The sequence below is a fragment of the Macaca nemestrina genome, chromosome 8 (assembly GCF_043159975.1).
Source record: "Macaca nemestrina isolate mMacNem1 chromosome 8, mMacNem.hap1, whole genome shotgun sequence".
Taxonomy (NCBI): domain Eukaryota; kingdom Metazoa; phylum Chordata; class Mammalia; order Primates; family Cercopithecidae; genus Macaca; species Macaca nemestrina.
This window is the reverse complement of record NC_092132.1, coordinates 72,189,640-72,204,121: the sequence shown is the minus strand read 5'-3', so window position 1 is coordinate 72,204,121 and position 14,482 is coordinate 72,189,640. Positions and strand designations below refer to the sequence as shown.

Below are 14,482 nucleotides of genomic sequence, written 5' to 3'. Positions count from 1 at the left end.
TCACCAAAACAACACCCTATAAGCTTAGACTCCAAGTCTGTCAGCTATCACAAAAATTATAGGTTCTAGGATAAGGTTCCTGATGGTATTATTGCACCAGGCCCAGTTTGTAGAAGATAGGTTTTTGGTCTCTTCGTGCACACATCACCTCAGATTATACTTAGGCTTGTAGAGCTATAGGAAAATTACAGACTGATGTCTCTTTAGTTCCAGATAAAAACACGGCACAAGCAAACCACTCTCAATAATCCAAAAGCATTCCTCTGTTTACACATCTATTTTGTGTAGATATCAACTTGTATTCCAAGAACTATAAATTGTGCCTGTGACCGTGAACACATACATTTTCTCTGTTTAGCTTAATATTCTGGTGGGATCAGCAGGTACTGATGGCAATTTCTATACTTCTTTAAACATAAGCATCAATCAGGGTACAGACTGTAAGCACTTTGAAAATGCCATACATTAAGAGACAAGAACTGCTTGAGGAATCACAAATATTTATTCTAAAGCAGGTCTTAAATTCAGCTTTCTTCTGACTTGGGCTGTCTGCTGAAATCTGCCCTGCACTCAACACTTTAAGCCCATTCAATTAGAAGCCAGCTTTTCATAATTCCAGGTAGCAGTCCCCCTCATTTTCAAATGCAGAAAAATTCAGACAGAAAAACCAGAGAAATGTTAAGCACTTGAAATTCTATGGCTGGTTATATGAGTCTACAATGGACATAATGGAGGTTTGGAAAGTGTTCCTGACGGCAGCGTGCTGTGGAGAGCTGCCATCTAGAAACCACGTGACACCAAGGGAGCCCCTGGACTTAGGAACACACTTTTGTCTTTATTCACAAAATCACTCATATGTTTTGAGTTTTTTTTTTTTTTTTTTTTTTTTTTGAGACGGAGTCTCGCTGTGTCGCCCAGGCTGGAGTGCAGTGGCCGGATCTCAGCTCACTGCAAGCTCTGCCTCCCGGGTTTTTACGCCATTCTCCTGCCTCAGCCTCCCGAGTAGCCGGGACTACAGGCGCCCGCCACCTCGCCCGGCTAGTTTTTTGTATTTTTTTTTTTTTTAGTAGAGACGGGGTTTCACCGTGTTAGCCAGGATGGTCTCGAACTCCTGACCTCGTGATCCACCCGTCTCGGCCTCCCAAAGTGCTGGGATTACAGGCTTGAGCCACCGCGCCCGGCTGTTTTGAGTTTTTTAAAATAAAAACAGCATATTCTTTATTTTGCATACTTTAAATTCAGAACAAAATGAACAAACAATAAAACCACAATATGTAACATCCAATCCTGTTGTCAGAGAAGGGAGGGAATGGGGCTTGAGGCCCTTGTTTCCTGCCTTAGTCACAAGGACAGGAGAGGAAAAAACACTAGACATTAGCAGAGGGAGCCACGTAGGACAAGACACTTGAGGCTGTGGTGAGAATCGTGGGGACACTATATGAAGACCCAAGGTATAAACTCTTCATCTTCTTCTATGCGAGACGCATTCTCATTGCCCTCAAAACTGGAGAATCTCATCAGGAACTGCAGCACTGGGTTCCTCTGCTGCCACTTCATCCTCGATAGACCTAGCCTGATCCTGTGGTCGATCTAGTCGGAGTGAGTTTGGGGATCCTCAAGGAAGAAGCCAGAAGAGAGCAGCACGGTTTCAAACAGCAGCACCATCAGGTCCTTGACTGCCTTGCTGTTCCTGACAGCCTCAGCCTTCTGCTGCAGCATCTCCACAATGGGGTGGTTGGAGTTGATCTCCAGGTGCTTTTTGGCCATCATGTAGTCCATTGTAGAGTTGTCCCGAAGTGCCTGGGCTTTCATGATCTGCTCCATATTGGCTGTCCAGCCACAGGTGCTGGTCACAGTGCAACAGGGTGAAGACACAAGCCTATTAAAGATGGTCACCTTCTCAACCTCTTTATCTAAGATTTTTTTCATGAGCTTGCAGAGGTTCTCAAACTTTGCCTTGTTCTCTTCCATTTTCTTCTCCTCCTTATCCTCAGGTAGCTCCAGACTCTCCTTGGTAATTGAGACCAGGCTCTTCCCATCAAATTCCTTGAGCTGCTGCACACAGTACTCATCAGTGGACTCAGTCATAGAGACAACCTTGAAGTCCCGCTTCCACACTCAGTCCACAAAAGCAGAGTTGGCCACCTGCTCTTTGCTCTCACCAGAAAATTACCCATATGTTACATCCATGTGTAACTTCATTGTCCAAGGTTGAAATGAAATCATGTGATTTGAATGTTTCCCCTTCAAAATTCAGGTGCTGCCAGTAGGATAGTATTAAGAAGTGGAGCCTTTAAGAGGTGATGAGGCCATGGGGCTCCTCCCTCGTGAGTGAGATTAGGTGCCCTTACAAAAGAGATTGACAGAGGGAGTTCGTCCCTTTTACCCTTCCACCTTCAGCCATGTGGGGAAACAGCACTCCTCCCCTCTGCAGGAGACAAAAATGAGGTGCCATCTTGGAAGCAAAGACCAGGCCCTCAGCAGACACTGAAACTGCCAGCACTCTGATCTTGAACTTCTCAGCCTCCAGAACTGTGTGAAATAAATTCCTGTTTTTTATGAATTAGCCAGTCTCAGGTATTTTGATGTAGTAGCATAAAACAGACTAAGACCATGATGGAAAATGTTTATTAAGCCATAAATAATTGTACAGATGCCAGTAATCACTAATATTTTAAACTACTACTTAGGGTTCTACAATATTTTAACCTATTTTCTGAGATACGGAAGCTAGACTTTTCTTCCTCTAAAACTTGAGGCCCTCAATGGGGTGAGGAAAGGGAATTAGTGACAATCAATTTTGTATCCACAGCACTAATTGAATGCCCAACACAAATAACCCATTAATTATAGGCAAACCTCAGAGATATTGCAGGGTCAGTTCCAGAACACCATGACAAAGTGAGTCACACAATTTTTTTTGGTTTCCCAGTCATATAAAAGTTATGTTTACACTATACTATAGTATATTAAGTGTGTAAGAGCATGTCTTTAAAAGTGACCATACCTGTGATATTATTTGATATGGTTTGGCTCTGGTCCCCGCCCAAATCTCATGTTGAATTGTAATTCCCAGTATTGGGAAGGGACCTGGTGGGAGGTGACTGGATCATGGGGGCGGGTTTCCCCCATGCTGTTCTCGTGATAGTGAATGAGTTCTCATGAGAGCTGATGGTTTAAAAGTGCGTGGCACTTTCCCCCTCGTTCTCTCTCTCTCCTGCCACCATGTGAAGAGGTGCTTGTTTCCCCTTCACCTTCCACCACGATTGAAAGTTTCTGACACTATCTCGAGGTAGATAGTGTCAGAATTAAATTAGAGGACACTCAGTTCGTATCTGCAGCAGAATTGATTGCTTATGTTTTGGTAGGGAGAAATCCCCCACATTTGGTCACAGAAGTTTTTTGTATTGATTGTTGTTGTGTTTTGAATGAGAAAAGAGGAAAAACATGGTTTGAATTTTTCCCTACCTTAATTTAAAAATTTTTTTTTGCTAAAAAATGATAATAATCATCTGAGCCTTCAGTGTGTCATCATCTTTTTGCTGGTGGAAGGTCTTGCCTTGATGCTGACGGCTACTGACTGATCAAGGTGGTGTATAAGGTGAGAGTGACTCTGGCAATTTCTTAAAATAAAACCACAATAAAGTTTTCGCATTGATTGACTATTCCTTGACTGAGTTCTCTGTAGCATGAGAATGCTATTTCATCGCATTTTCCCACAGGAGAAATTTTTCTTTTTTTAAAAAAAATTGTTTTCGTTTTTTTATGTTCCAAGGTACATGTGCAGAATGTAGGTTTGTTACACAGGTAAATGGGTGCCATGGTGGTTTGCTGCACCTATCAACCCATCACCTAGGTATTAAGCCCAACGTGCATTAGCTCTTTTCCCTAATGCTTTCCCCTTCCCCCACCCTCTCCCAATAGGCCCCAGTGTGTGTTGTTCCCCTCCCGGTGTCCATGTGTTCTCATTGTTCAGTTCCCACTTGTAAGTGAGAACATGCGGTGTTTGGTTTTCTATTTCTGCATTAGTTTGCTGAGGATAATGGCTTCCAGCTTCATCCACGTCTCTGCAAAGGACATGATCTCATTCCTTTTTATGGCTGCATAGTATTCCATGGTGTATCATTGAAGGGCATTTGGGTTGATTCCATGTCTTTACTATTGTGTATAGTGCTGCAATGAACATATGAATGCACGTATCTTTATAATAGAATGATTTATATTCCTTTGGGTATATACCCAGTAATGGGATTGCTGGGTCAAATGGTATTTCCAGTTCTAGATCTTTGAGGAATCACCACACTGTCTTCCACAATGGTTGAACTAATTTGCATTCCCACCAACAGTGTAAAAGCATTCCTGTTTCTCCACAACCTCACCAGCATCTGTTGTTTCTTGACTTTTTAATAATCACCATTCTAATATGAAATGGTATCTCATTGTGGTTTTGATTTGAATTTCTTTAATGATCAGTTATGTTGACCTTTTATTCACATGCTTGTTGGCCACATATATGTCTTTTTGTAAAGTGTGTCTGTTCATATCCTTTGCCCACTTTTTGATGGGGTTGTTAGTTTTTTTCTTATAAATTTGTTTAAGTTTCTTGTAGATTCTGGATATTAGACCTTTGTCAGATGAATAGACTGCAAAAATTTTCTTCTATTCTGTAGGTTGTCTGTTCACTCTGATGATAGTTTCTTTAGCTGTGTAGAAGCTCTTTAGTTTAATTAGATTCCATTTGTCAATTTTTGCTTTTGTTGCAGTTGCCTTTGGCAATTTCATTGTAAAATCTTTGGCCATGTCTATGTCCTGAATGGTATTGCCTAGATTTGCTACTAGGGTTTTTAATGGTTTTGTGTTTTACATTTAAGCGTTTAATCCATCTTGAGTTAATTTTTGTATAAGGTGTAAGGAAGGGATCCAGTTTCAGTTTTATGCATATGGCTAGCCAGTTCTCCCAGCACCATTTATTGAACAGGGAATCCTTTCCCCATTGCTTGTTTTTGTCAAATTCATCAAAGATCAGTTAACTGTAGGTGTGTAGCCTTATTTCTGGGTTCTCTATTCTTTTCCATTGGTCTATGTGTCTGTTTTTGTACCAGTACCATGTTGTTTTGGTTACTGTAGCCTTGTAGTATAGTTTGAAGTTAGATAGCATGATGCCTCCAGCTTTGTTCTTTTTGCTTAGGATTGTCCTGGCTATACGAGCTCTTTTTTGGTTCCATGTGAATTTTTAAATAGTTTTTTCTAGTTATGTGAATAATATCAATGGTAGTTTAACGGGAATAGTATTGAATCTATAAATTGCTTTGGATGGTATGGCCATTTTCACAATATTGATTCTTCCTATCCATAAGCATGGAATGTTTGTCCATCTGCTTGTGTCCTCTCTGATTTTATTGAGCAGTGGTTTGTAGTTCTCCTTGAAAAGGTCCTTAATTTCCCTTGTTAGCTGTATTTCTAGGTATTTTATTCTCTTTGTGGGAATTGTGAATGGGAGTTCATTCATGATTTGGCTCTCTGCTTGTCTGTTGTTGGTGTGTAGGAATGCTTGTGATTTCTGCACATTGATTTTATATCCTTAGACTTTGCTGAGTTGCTTATCAGCTTAAGAAGCTTTTGGGTTGGGTTGATGGGGTTTTCTAGATATAGAATCATGTCCTTTGCAAACAAAAACAATTTGACTTCCTCTCTTCCTATTTGAATATCCTTTATTTATTTCCCTTGCCTGATTGCCCTGACCAGAACTTCCAATACTAAGTTGAGTAAGAGTGGTGAGAGAGGGCATCCTTGTCTTGTGCCAGTTTTCAAAGGGAATGCTTCCAGCTTTTGCCCATTCAGTCTGATATCGGCAGAAGGTTTCTCCTAAATGGCTCTTATTATTTTGAGGTATGTTCCTTCAATATCTAGTTTATTGAGACTTTTTAACATAAAGGATGTTGAATTTTATAAAAGGCCTTTTCTGCATCTATTGAGATAATTATGTGGTTTTTGTCTTTAGATTTGTTTATGTGATGAATTATGTTTATTTATTTGGGTATGTTGAACCAGCCTTGCATCCTGGCGATGAAGCCAACTTGATCATAGTGGATAAGCTTTTTGATGTGCTGCTGGATTCAGTTTGCCAGTATTTTATTGAGGATTTTTGCATCTATGTTCATCAGGGATATTGGCCTGAATTTTTCTTTTTTTGTTGTATCTCTGCCAGGTTTTGGTATCAAGATGATGCTGGCCTCATAAAATGAGCTAGGGAGGAATGCATCCTTTTCAATTGTTTGGAATAGTTTCAGGAGAAATGGTACCAGCTTCTCTTTATACCTCTGGTAAAATTCAGCTATAAATCCATCTGGACCTGGGCTAGGCTATTGGTTGTTAGGCTATTTATTACTGTCTCAATTTCAGAACTTGTTATTGTTATTAGTCTATTCAGGGATTCAACTTCTTCCTGGTTCAGTCTTAGGAGGGTGTATGTGTCCAGGAATTTATCCATTTCTTCTAGATTTTCCAGTTTATTTGCACAGAGGTGTTTATAGTAGTTTTTGATAGTTGTTCATATTTCTGTGGGATCAGTGGTGGTATCCCTCTTATCATTTCTGATTGTAAGTAATTTGAATCTTCTCTCTTTTCTTCTTTATTAGTCTCATTAGCAGTCTATCTATTTTATTGTGTGTTTCAGAAAACCAGCTCCTGGATTCGTTGATTTTTTGAAGGATTTTTCATTTCTCTATGTTCTTCAGTTTTGCTCTGAGCTTTCTTATTTCTTGTCTTCTGATAGCTCTGGGGTTTGTTTGCTTTTGGTTCCCTAGTTCTTTTAGTTGTGATGTTAGGGTATCAATTTGAGATCTTTTTAGCTTTTTGATGTGGGCATTTAGTGCTACAAAATTTCCATCTTAGTAAGGCTTTAGCTATGTCCCAGAGATTTTGGTATGTTGTCTCTTTGTTAGGATAACTTTTTTCAAAATTTCAGTCAATTTTCTCAAATCTTGCTGCTGCTTTATCAACTAAGTTTATTTAACACTCTAAATTTTTGTCATTTCAACAATGTTCACAGCATTTTTGACAGGTGTAGATTCCATCTCAAGAAACCACTTTCTTTGGTTATCTATAAAAAGCGACTGCTCATCCATTCAAGTTTTGCCATGAGATTGCTGCAATCTCATGACAAGTACCACATCTGCAGTTACTTCCTCCACCGAAGTCTTGAACCCCTCCAAGTTACCCTTGAGAGTGAAAATCAACTTCTTCCAAACTCCTGTTAATGTTGATAGTACGACCTCCTCTTGTGAATCATGGCTGTTCTTAACAGTATCTAGAATGATGACTTTCTAGGAGCTTTCCAATGTACTCTGCCCAGATCCAACAAAGGAATCACAATCTATGGCAACCAAAGCTTTACTAAATATATTTTTTAAATAATAAGACATAACTCAAAATTACTCCTTAATCCATAGGCTGCGGAATGGATGTTGTGTTAGCAGGCATGAAAACAATGCTTATTTCCCCGTACACCTCCATCAGAATTCTTGGGTAACTAGGTGCATGGTCAATGAGCAATAATATTTTGAAACAAATCTCTTTTTTTTTCTGAGGAGTAGGTCTCAATAGTGGACTTAAAAAATATTCACTAAACCATGCTGTAAACACATGCTGTCATCCAGACTTTGTTGTTCCATTTCTAGAGCACAGGTAGAACAAATTTAGTATAATTCTTAAGGACTGTATAATTTTTAGAATGGGAAATGAACAATGGCTTCAGGTTAAAGTCACCACTATATCAATGCCTAATAAGAGAATCAGTCTGTGTGTTGAAGCTTTAAAGCCAGACATATTAGGCTGTTCTTGTGTTGCTACAAAAAAATACCTGAGGTGGCTGGGCACGGTGGCTTACACCTGTAATCACAGCACTTTGGGAGGCCAAGGTGGGCAGATCACTTGAGGTCAGGAGTTTGAGAAAAGCCTGGCCAACATGGCAAAACCCCATCTCTACTAAAAATACAAAAATTAGCTGGGTGTGGTGGTGCCCATCTGTAATTCCAGCTACTTGGGAGGCTGAGGCAGGAGAATCACTTGAATCTGGGAGGTGGAGGCTGCAGCAAGCCGAGATTGCACCACTGCACTCCAGCCTGGGTGACAGAGCAAGACTCCATCTCAAAACAAAAACAAAAACAAAAACTGAGGCTGGGTAGTTTATAAAGAAAGGAGGCCTAATTGGCTTACAGTTCTGCAGGCTTTATAGGAAGCATGGTGCTGGCATCTGCTTGGCTTCTGGGGAGACCTCAGGAAAGTTACAATCATGGCAGAAGGCAAAGCAGGAGAAAGAGAAGGCAGGGGAGATGCCACACATTTCTAAACAACCAGATCTCGTGAGAAATCCCTCACTATCACAGGGACAGTACCAAGGGTGCCGTGCTAAGCCATTCATGAGAAATACACCCCTATGATCCAATCACCTTCCACCAGGCCCCACCTCCAACACTGGGGATTACATTTCAATATGAGATTTGGGTGGGGGCAAATATCTAAACTATTTCACCAGACATCAACTTCTCATTTGTAGCTATGAAAGTCCTAGATGGCATCTTCTCACAACATATGGTTGTTTCATCTACGTCGAAAAATTTGTTGCTTAGTGTAGCCACCTTCATCAATGATCTTAGCTAGATCTTCTGGATAACCTGCTGCCACTTCTCTGTCATCACTTGCTGCTTCACCCTGCACTTTCATGTTACAGGGATGGTTTCTTTTCTTAAATTTCATGAACCAACAACCTCTGCTAGCTTCACACTTTTCTTCTGCAGTTTCCTCACCTCTCTCAGCCCCCACAGCATTGAAGAGAGTTGGGCCTTGCTCTGGCTAGGCTTTGGCTTAAGGGAAGGTTGCAGCTTGTTTGATCGTCTATCCAGAAGCTAAAACTTTCTCTATATTAGCAATAAGACTGTTTCACATTCTTACTGTTTGTGTGTTCACTAGAATAGCACTTTTAATTTCCTTCAAGAACTTTTCCTTTGCATTTACAGTGGGGCTAACTGGTGCAAGACACCTAGCTTTCTACTTATCTTGAGTTCCAACATGCCTTCCTCACTAAGCTTAATCATTTCTAGCTTTTGATGTAAAGTGATAGACATGTGATGCTTCTTTTCAGTTGAACACTTAGAAACTATTGTGGGGTTATTAATTGGCCTAATTTCAATATTGCTGTGTCTCAGGGAATAGGGAGTTTGAGGAGAGGGAGAGAGATGAGGAATGACTGGTCAATGGAGCAGTTGGAACACACACAACTATCAATTAAGTTAACCCTCTTATGTGGGTGCAGTTGATGATGCCCCAAAACAATTACAATAGTAACATCAAAGATCACTGATCACAGATCACTGTAACAGAAATAATAATAAAGAGAAACTTTGAAATATTGCGAGAATCATCAAAATGTGACACAGAGACATGAAGTGAGCACATGCTGTTGGAAAAATGATGCCAATAGACTTGCCCAATGAAGGGTTGCCACAAACCTTCAGTGTGTAAAAACTGCAGTATCTGCAGGATGCAATAAAGCAAAGTGCCATAAAATGAGGTGTGCCTGTAAATGTTGCTGAGTGAATGAGTATGACTGGGGCAAGCAGAGACGTGCCCATGAGTCAGGACTGCAGAAGAGCACTTTTTGCATGGAGTGTATGCAAGGACATCAGAAATGAAATATTCAAAGAGAACTGCATCATGAAGGAGAAACTTGGATTTGGGATTCAGGCAAGTCCAGGTTCAAATCCTGGCTCTGCAATTTACCAGCTGTGGAAACTTGGGTAAGTTACTAACTGGCAATTTATTTGCCTATAAAATGGGGGAAAAATTCCTTCATCTTACAGTCACTGTGAGGATTAAAAATAATGCATGTGAACATTAGTTTTAAATTCCTAGAGTCACCAAAACCTACAAACATAAACTGGATGGCTTAAAACAACAGGAATTTATTCTCTTGAAGTTCTGGAGGCCAGAAGTGTGAGATCAAGGGGACATGCTCCCTCTGAAGGCCATAGGAAAGAATCACTCCCCTCTTCCAGCTTCTGGTGGTTCAGGAGATCCCTGGCTGGTAGTTGCATTACTTCAGTCTCTTCTCCTGTCTCCACATGGTCTTCTCCTCTTCTCCTGGATCCCTTTATCTGTCTCTTATAAGGACACTATACTTGTCTTTGGATTTAGGGTCGACCCAGATAATCCAGGATGATCTCATTTTGAGATCCTTAACTTAATAACATTTGCTAAGGCCCTTTTTCCAGTAAGTTCACATTCATGGGTTCCAGGGATTAGGATATAAATGTATCTTTTGGGAGGGCCACGATTCAAAGCCACAATAGTACAGGTTGAGTATCCCTCATATTCAACCTGTGGAAATGAGTTGGGACCATACGTGTCTTGGATTTTGACTATTTTCAGATTTTGGAATATTTGCATTACCCTCTGGATATCATGCAGCCTTTTCTGACATTTTCAACAATATCTTTATACCACAGAGCATAAGCCAAAAAACAGTGAGCAATGCACATCAGCCTTAGCCCCACGTGGGGCATCGTGGGGAAGCTGCTGTTGGGGTGTCCGGCCTGCACACATACCATTTTATTACTTTTTGTGGCTGCACTTGCATGGGGAAATTTGAGTCTGCACAGATATATTGCAGCTGAAGCGGACTGGGTCTTTTTTTCCTTGGGGACACCGAATACACTGTGTCACACACCTGTGTGTTGACTCTGATCCATCACATGAGGTCAGGTCTGGGATTTTCCACTTGTGGGGTCACGTCAGTGCTCAAAAAGTTTTGGATTTTGTAGCACTTTCAGTTTTCCGATTAGGGACATTCAACATGCATTTAATATGTACCTGACATACAGTAGCCACAGAATAGATGAACCACTGCTCAATAATAGCCCACTAGAGTCATAATTATTATCACTATTTTTCATGTGGAAGGACAAGGCTTTTCTCCCTCACCACCCCCCGCTGCCCTCCGCCACCACCCTTTTTTGGCTCCTGCCCTCACCCTTGCTTGGAAGGGAGCTTCACTTGAATCATCAAAGAAGTGTGTGGGAGTGGCCTCATTTGCTAGGAGGAAAATGTGTTTGTCTTGTAGGTGTTCCACTGTGAAAAGTCTAAAAAGCCAGGATTACCTCTAAGGAGAAGGACCATTTACAAGCTGCTACCATCCCATCTCCTTGGGAAAAATAACCTCAAGAACTTTGATCTCCCCTGCCAAGGTGGGGGAGCAGGGAAGTTACAGAGGTTTAAAACAAAGGGAGGACACCAGGAAGACAGGATTCCTGGATGCCCAATTCACTCTGACTATATGAGTAAAGTCAAAAGCATTTTCCACTACCATTTGAGCTCCATAAGTGTTGAAGTGTTGATAACCAGATGCCCACAAGACTTTTTTACGGCAACGGGCAGTGACACACGGCCTTTCCATAAGAAGACGTTGCTTCCCATCCAGCCCAACTCCTTACTATAAAGGTTCCCTGCTCTCACCACTCCCTCTCCCTGCATTTCACAGGTTGTTCAGGCTGAAGGGTACATCCAAGTTCACTAGTTCAAGTGCCCCTGGAAGGAAGATCTGGTCCTCCATCTGATCTCTGTGTTAGAGATCTCAGCTAGAACCAAACAAAACAACAGACTTGATGGGACTGGAGGCAACGTCAAATGGCCTCAGGGTTCTGAGTGGGTTTCATTGAGTTTTTGATTCCTTGGACATCATATTCTCCTCCATGTCTCTTTTCCCCTCAGTCCCTCCCACCTTCCCACCTGGGAACACTTAGCATGCCTACCGCTCAAAATTGCCCTCAATTTCGCATTCAATCCTCACATTAGGGAACCACCCCAGACTCAGTCGCGCCTAGACTCTACTTCAGCCTCAGTCGTAGTTAGTAGAAAAGCCTGGAAGGCAGAGCAGAGTAGCATCTCAGACGCACCCCTGGTCCCTGGTTCTAATTGCTGTATTGCTTTTACCTTGTGATCTCTGCTGATCATTCTCCATCTCCTTACCCACATCCACTCTCTGTTCACCCTGCTCTGTACCCCAAGAAGCTGACTCCTGTGGAATGCAGGACCCGCACTCCATTATCAACAGACTGTGAACTGGGGTTGGCCACAGGAGGCACAGAGGCAGGAGGTGGAAAGGGGGTAGAGAGAGTCAGGAACTTCCCTGCTCCCCATGCAGCACCATATCCGGCATCCCTCATAACCACAGCTCCTACCAGGCAGCGCTTCTTCCGCAGTGCCTGTTCCTACTGACTCACCCTTTGGCCCTTTAGCCCTAAGGATGACAACAGCTTTTCACTGTGTTAGTCTCCAGGTACATCACAATCGTGTCTGCTTCTTTAACCCTGTCCATAAAGAATCTGCATTTCAGCCATTTCCTAGCAGGAGCCCTACCAATACATGGTCAAGCCATCTTCTTCTACTCCTGGGTGCTTATCTTCATTCCTACCTAATACTGTACTTTGGTTTCTCTGGAGAGAGGTGTAGTGCATACCATAGTGTGCCATCCAGATTGCCCCCTGAGAGCTGCAGTACTTGCTCCTCCGTTGCTGAGAGTGTTCACAGGAGAGGCCCTCCTGAGAAATTTCCATCAGCAGAAGAGATCCACCTTGCCTAGGGTCTCAGCCCACGATCCATGATCCCATGATCTTGTGACTGACCAGTGCAGGGAGGAGTGGAGTTTATAAAGGTGAAATCTCCTTGTCTCAGAGCAGGAAAACCCTGAAGGTCTTTTCCAGTTCCACAGATCCATGTGGGATTGGAGGAAGCCTTCACTGAAGCTGCACTGCTGTTCAAGTCCTCTGCCCAATCATTTTGCTGGCCCTCCCTCCTCGGAACTGTTACTGAAGGCACACCCAGTAAAATTCTTGCACATGTATCTCCAACTTGGAGTTCCCTTCCCTGGGAACATGTCCGTAGACAATGAGTTCCTGACTAAAGGCCAGGAAGTGGTCTCTCAACTATATGCTGCTAGTCTTTGAAGACAAGGCCTGCCAGACTAGACTCAATTTCCTTCTTCCATCCGGTCCTACCCTATGTTTGCCACTTAGCTGTCCAGGTCTCCTACCTGTTCTCTACCCTTTGGAAATTCCATCCCATCTCCCTCACCTTACTCAGAGTCCAGCATCTCTGATCTGAACCATCTCATAACCAACTGACATCCTTTCTTGCAAAATAATAAAGACTCTTCTCAGTTCACACGAGGTGCTGGGGGCAGTGCTAGGTACTAGGGACACAGAAATGAATAAGAAGTAGTTTCTGCCTTGGAGGAGCTTGAATCCCACATGTGTCAATTTACCAGCTGTACACTTTGTTAAGGAGAATGAGAAGAAGTGGCTTGAAAAGTAAAAGGAGCTTTCGCTGCTGCGGCCGCAGCCATGAGTATGCTCAGGCTTCGGAAGAGGCTCGCCTCTAGTGTCCTCCGCTGTGGCAAGAAGAAGGTCTGGTTAGACCCCAATGAGACCAATGAAATCGCCAATGCCAACTCCCGTCAGCAGATCCGAAAGCTGATCCAAGATGGGCTGATCATCCGCAAGCCTGTGACAGTCCATTCCCGGGCGCGATGCCGGAAAAATACCTTGGCCCGCCGGAAGGGCAGGCACATGGGCATTGGTAAGCGGAAGGGTACAGCCAACGCCCGAATGCCAGAGAAGGTCACGTGGATGAGGAGAATGAGGATTCTGCGCCGGCTGCTTAGAAGATACCAGTGAGTCTAAGAAGATTGATCGCCACATGTATCACAGCCTGTACCTGAAGGTGAAGGGGAATGTGTTCAAAAACAAGCATATTCTCATGGAACACATCCACAAGCTGAAGGCAGACAAGGACCGCAAGAAGCTCCTGGCTGACCAGGCTGAGGCCCGCAGGTCTAAGACCAAGGAAGCACGCAAGCGCCATGAAGAGCGCCTCCAGGCCAAGAAGGAGGAGATCATCAAGACTTTGTCCAAGGAGGAAGAGACCAAGAAATAAAAGCTCCCCTCTTTGTCTGTACATACTGGCCTCCGTGACTACATAGGTCAGCTATTAAAATAAAACAAGCCTTTATCTGCAAAAAAGAAAAAAAAAGAAAAGAAAAGTAAAAGGAGAAAGAAAATAATGCTCTGGAAGCCTCCTCAAGGAAGAGAGATCCATTGTGTCAAAAGGTGCTTGACAGGGCAAATAAGGACTGAGAATTATCACTGGCTTTGGTAACATGGAGGTTACCAGAAAACTTGACAAGAGCTGTTTTAGTGCAGTGGTGACACCAACTGCCTAATTGGAATGGGCTCGAGAGAACCAGGAGGTTGAGGAAGGAAGACGGAGTACAGGGCACTCTGGAGTTTTGCTGTAAAGGGAAGCAAAGAAATGAAGTAGCGGGTGACAAGGGGGATGCTTGTTCATTTAAGACAGATTTTGTAGCAAGTTTCTATGCTGGTGGAAATGATCAAATTAAGAGGAAAACTGTGATGGTTTGGGGATACAT

At 42.6% G+C, this 14,482-nt stretch overlaps 1 protein-coding gene and 1 pseudogene across 1 annotated transcript; one reads left to right on the top strand and one right to left on the bottom strand.

Moving 5' to 3' along the window:
• Positions 1 to 1,365: 1,365 nt before the first annotated feature.
• LOC105483627 (putative heat shock protein HSP 90-beta-3) lies at positions 1,366 to 2,797 on the bottom strand. Its single transcript, XM_071067510.1, has one exon. It carries the CDS (start codon positions 2,086 to 2,088, stop codon positions 1,591 to 1,593), a length of 498 nt encoding a protein of 165 aa, XP_070923611.1. The 5' UTR covers positions 2,089 to 2,797; the 3' UTR covers positions 1,366 to 1,590.
• Positions 2,798 to 13,380: 10,583 nt separating this feature from the next.
• LOC105483587 (large ribosomal subunit protein eL19-like) lies at positions 13,381 to 14,089 on the top strand (annotated as a pseudogene).
• Positions 14,090 to 14,482: the final 393 nt, after the last annotated feature.

Coding starts and splice junctions, on each gene's coding strand:
- LOC105483627 (XM_071067510.1), bottom strand. CDS start 2,088: ATGACTGAGTCCACTGATGAGTACTGTGTGCAGCAGCTCAAGGAATTT.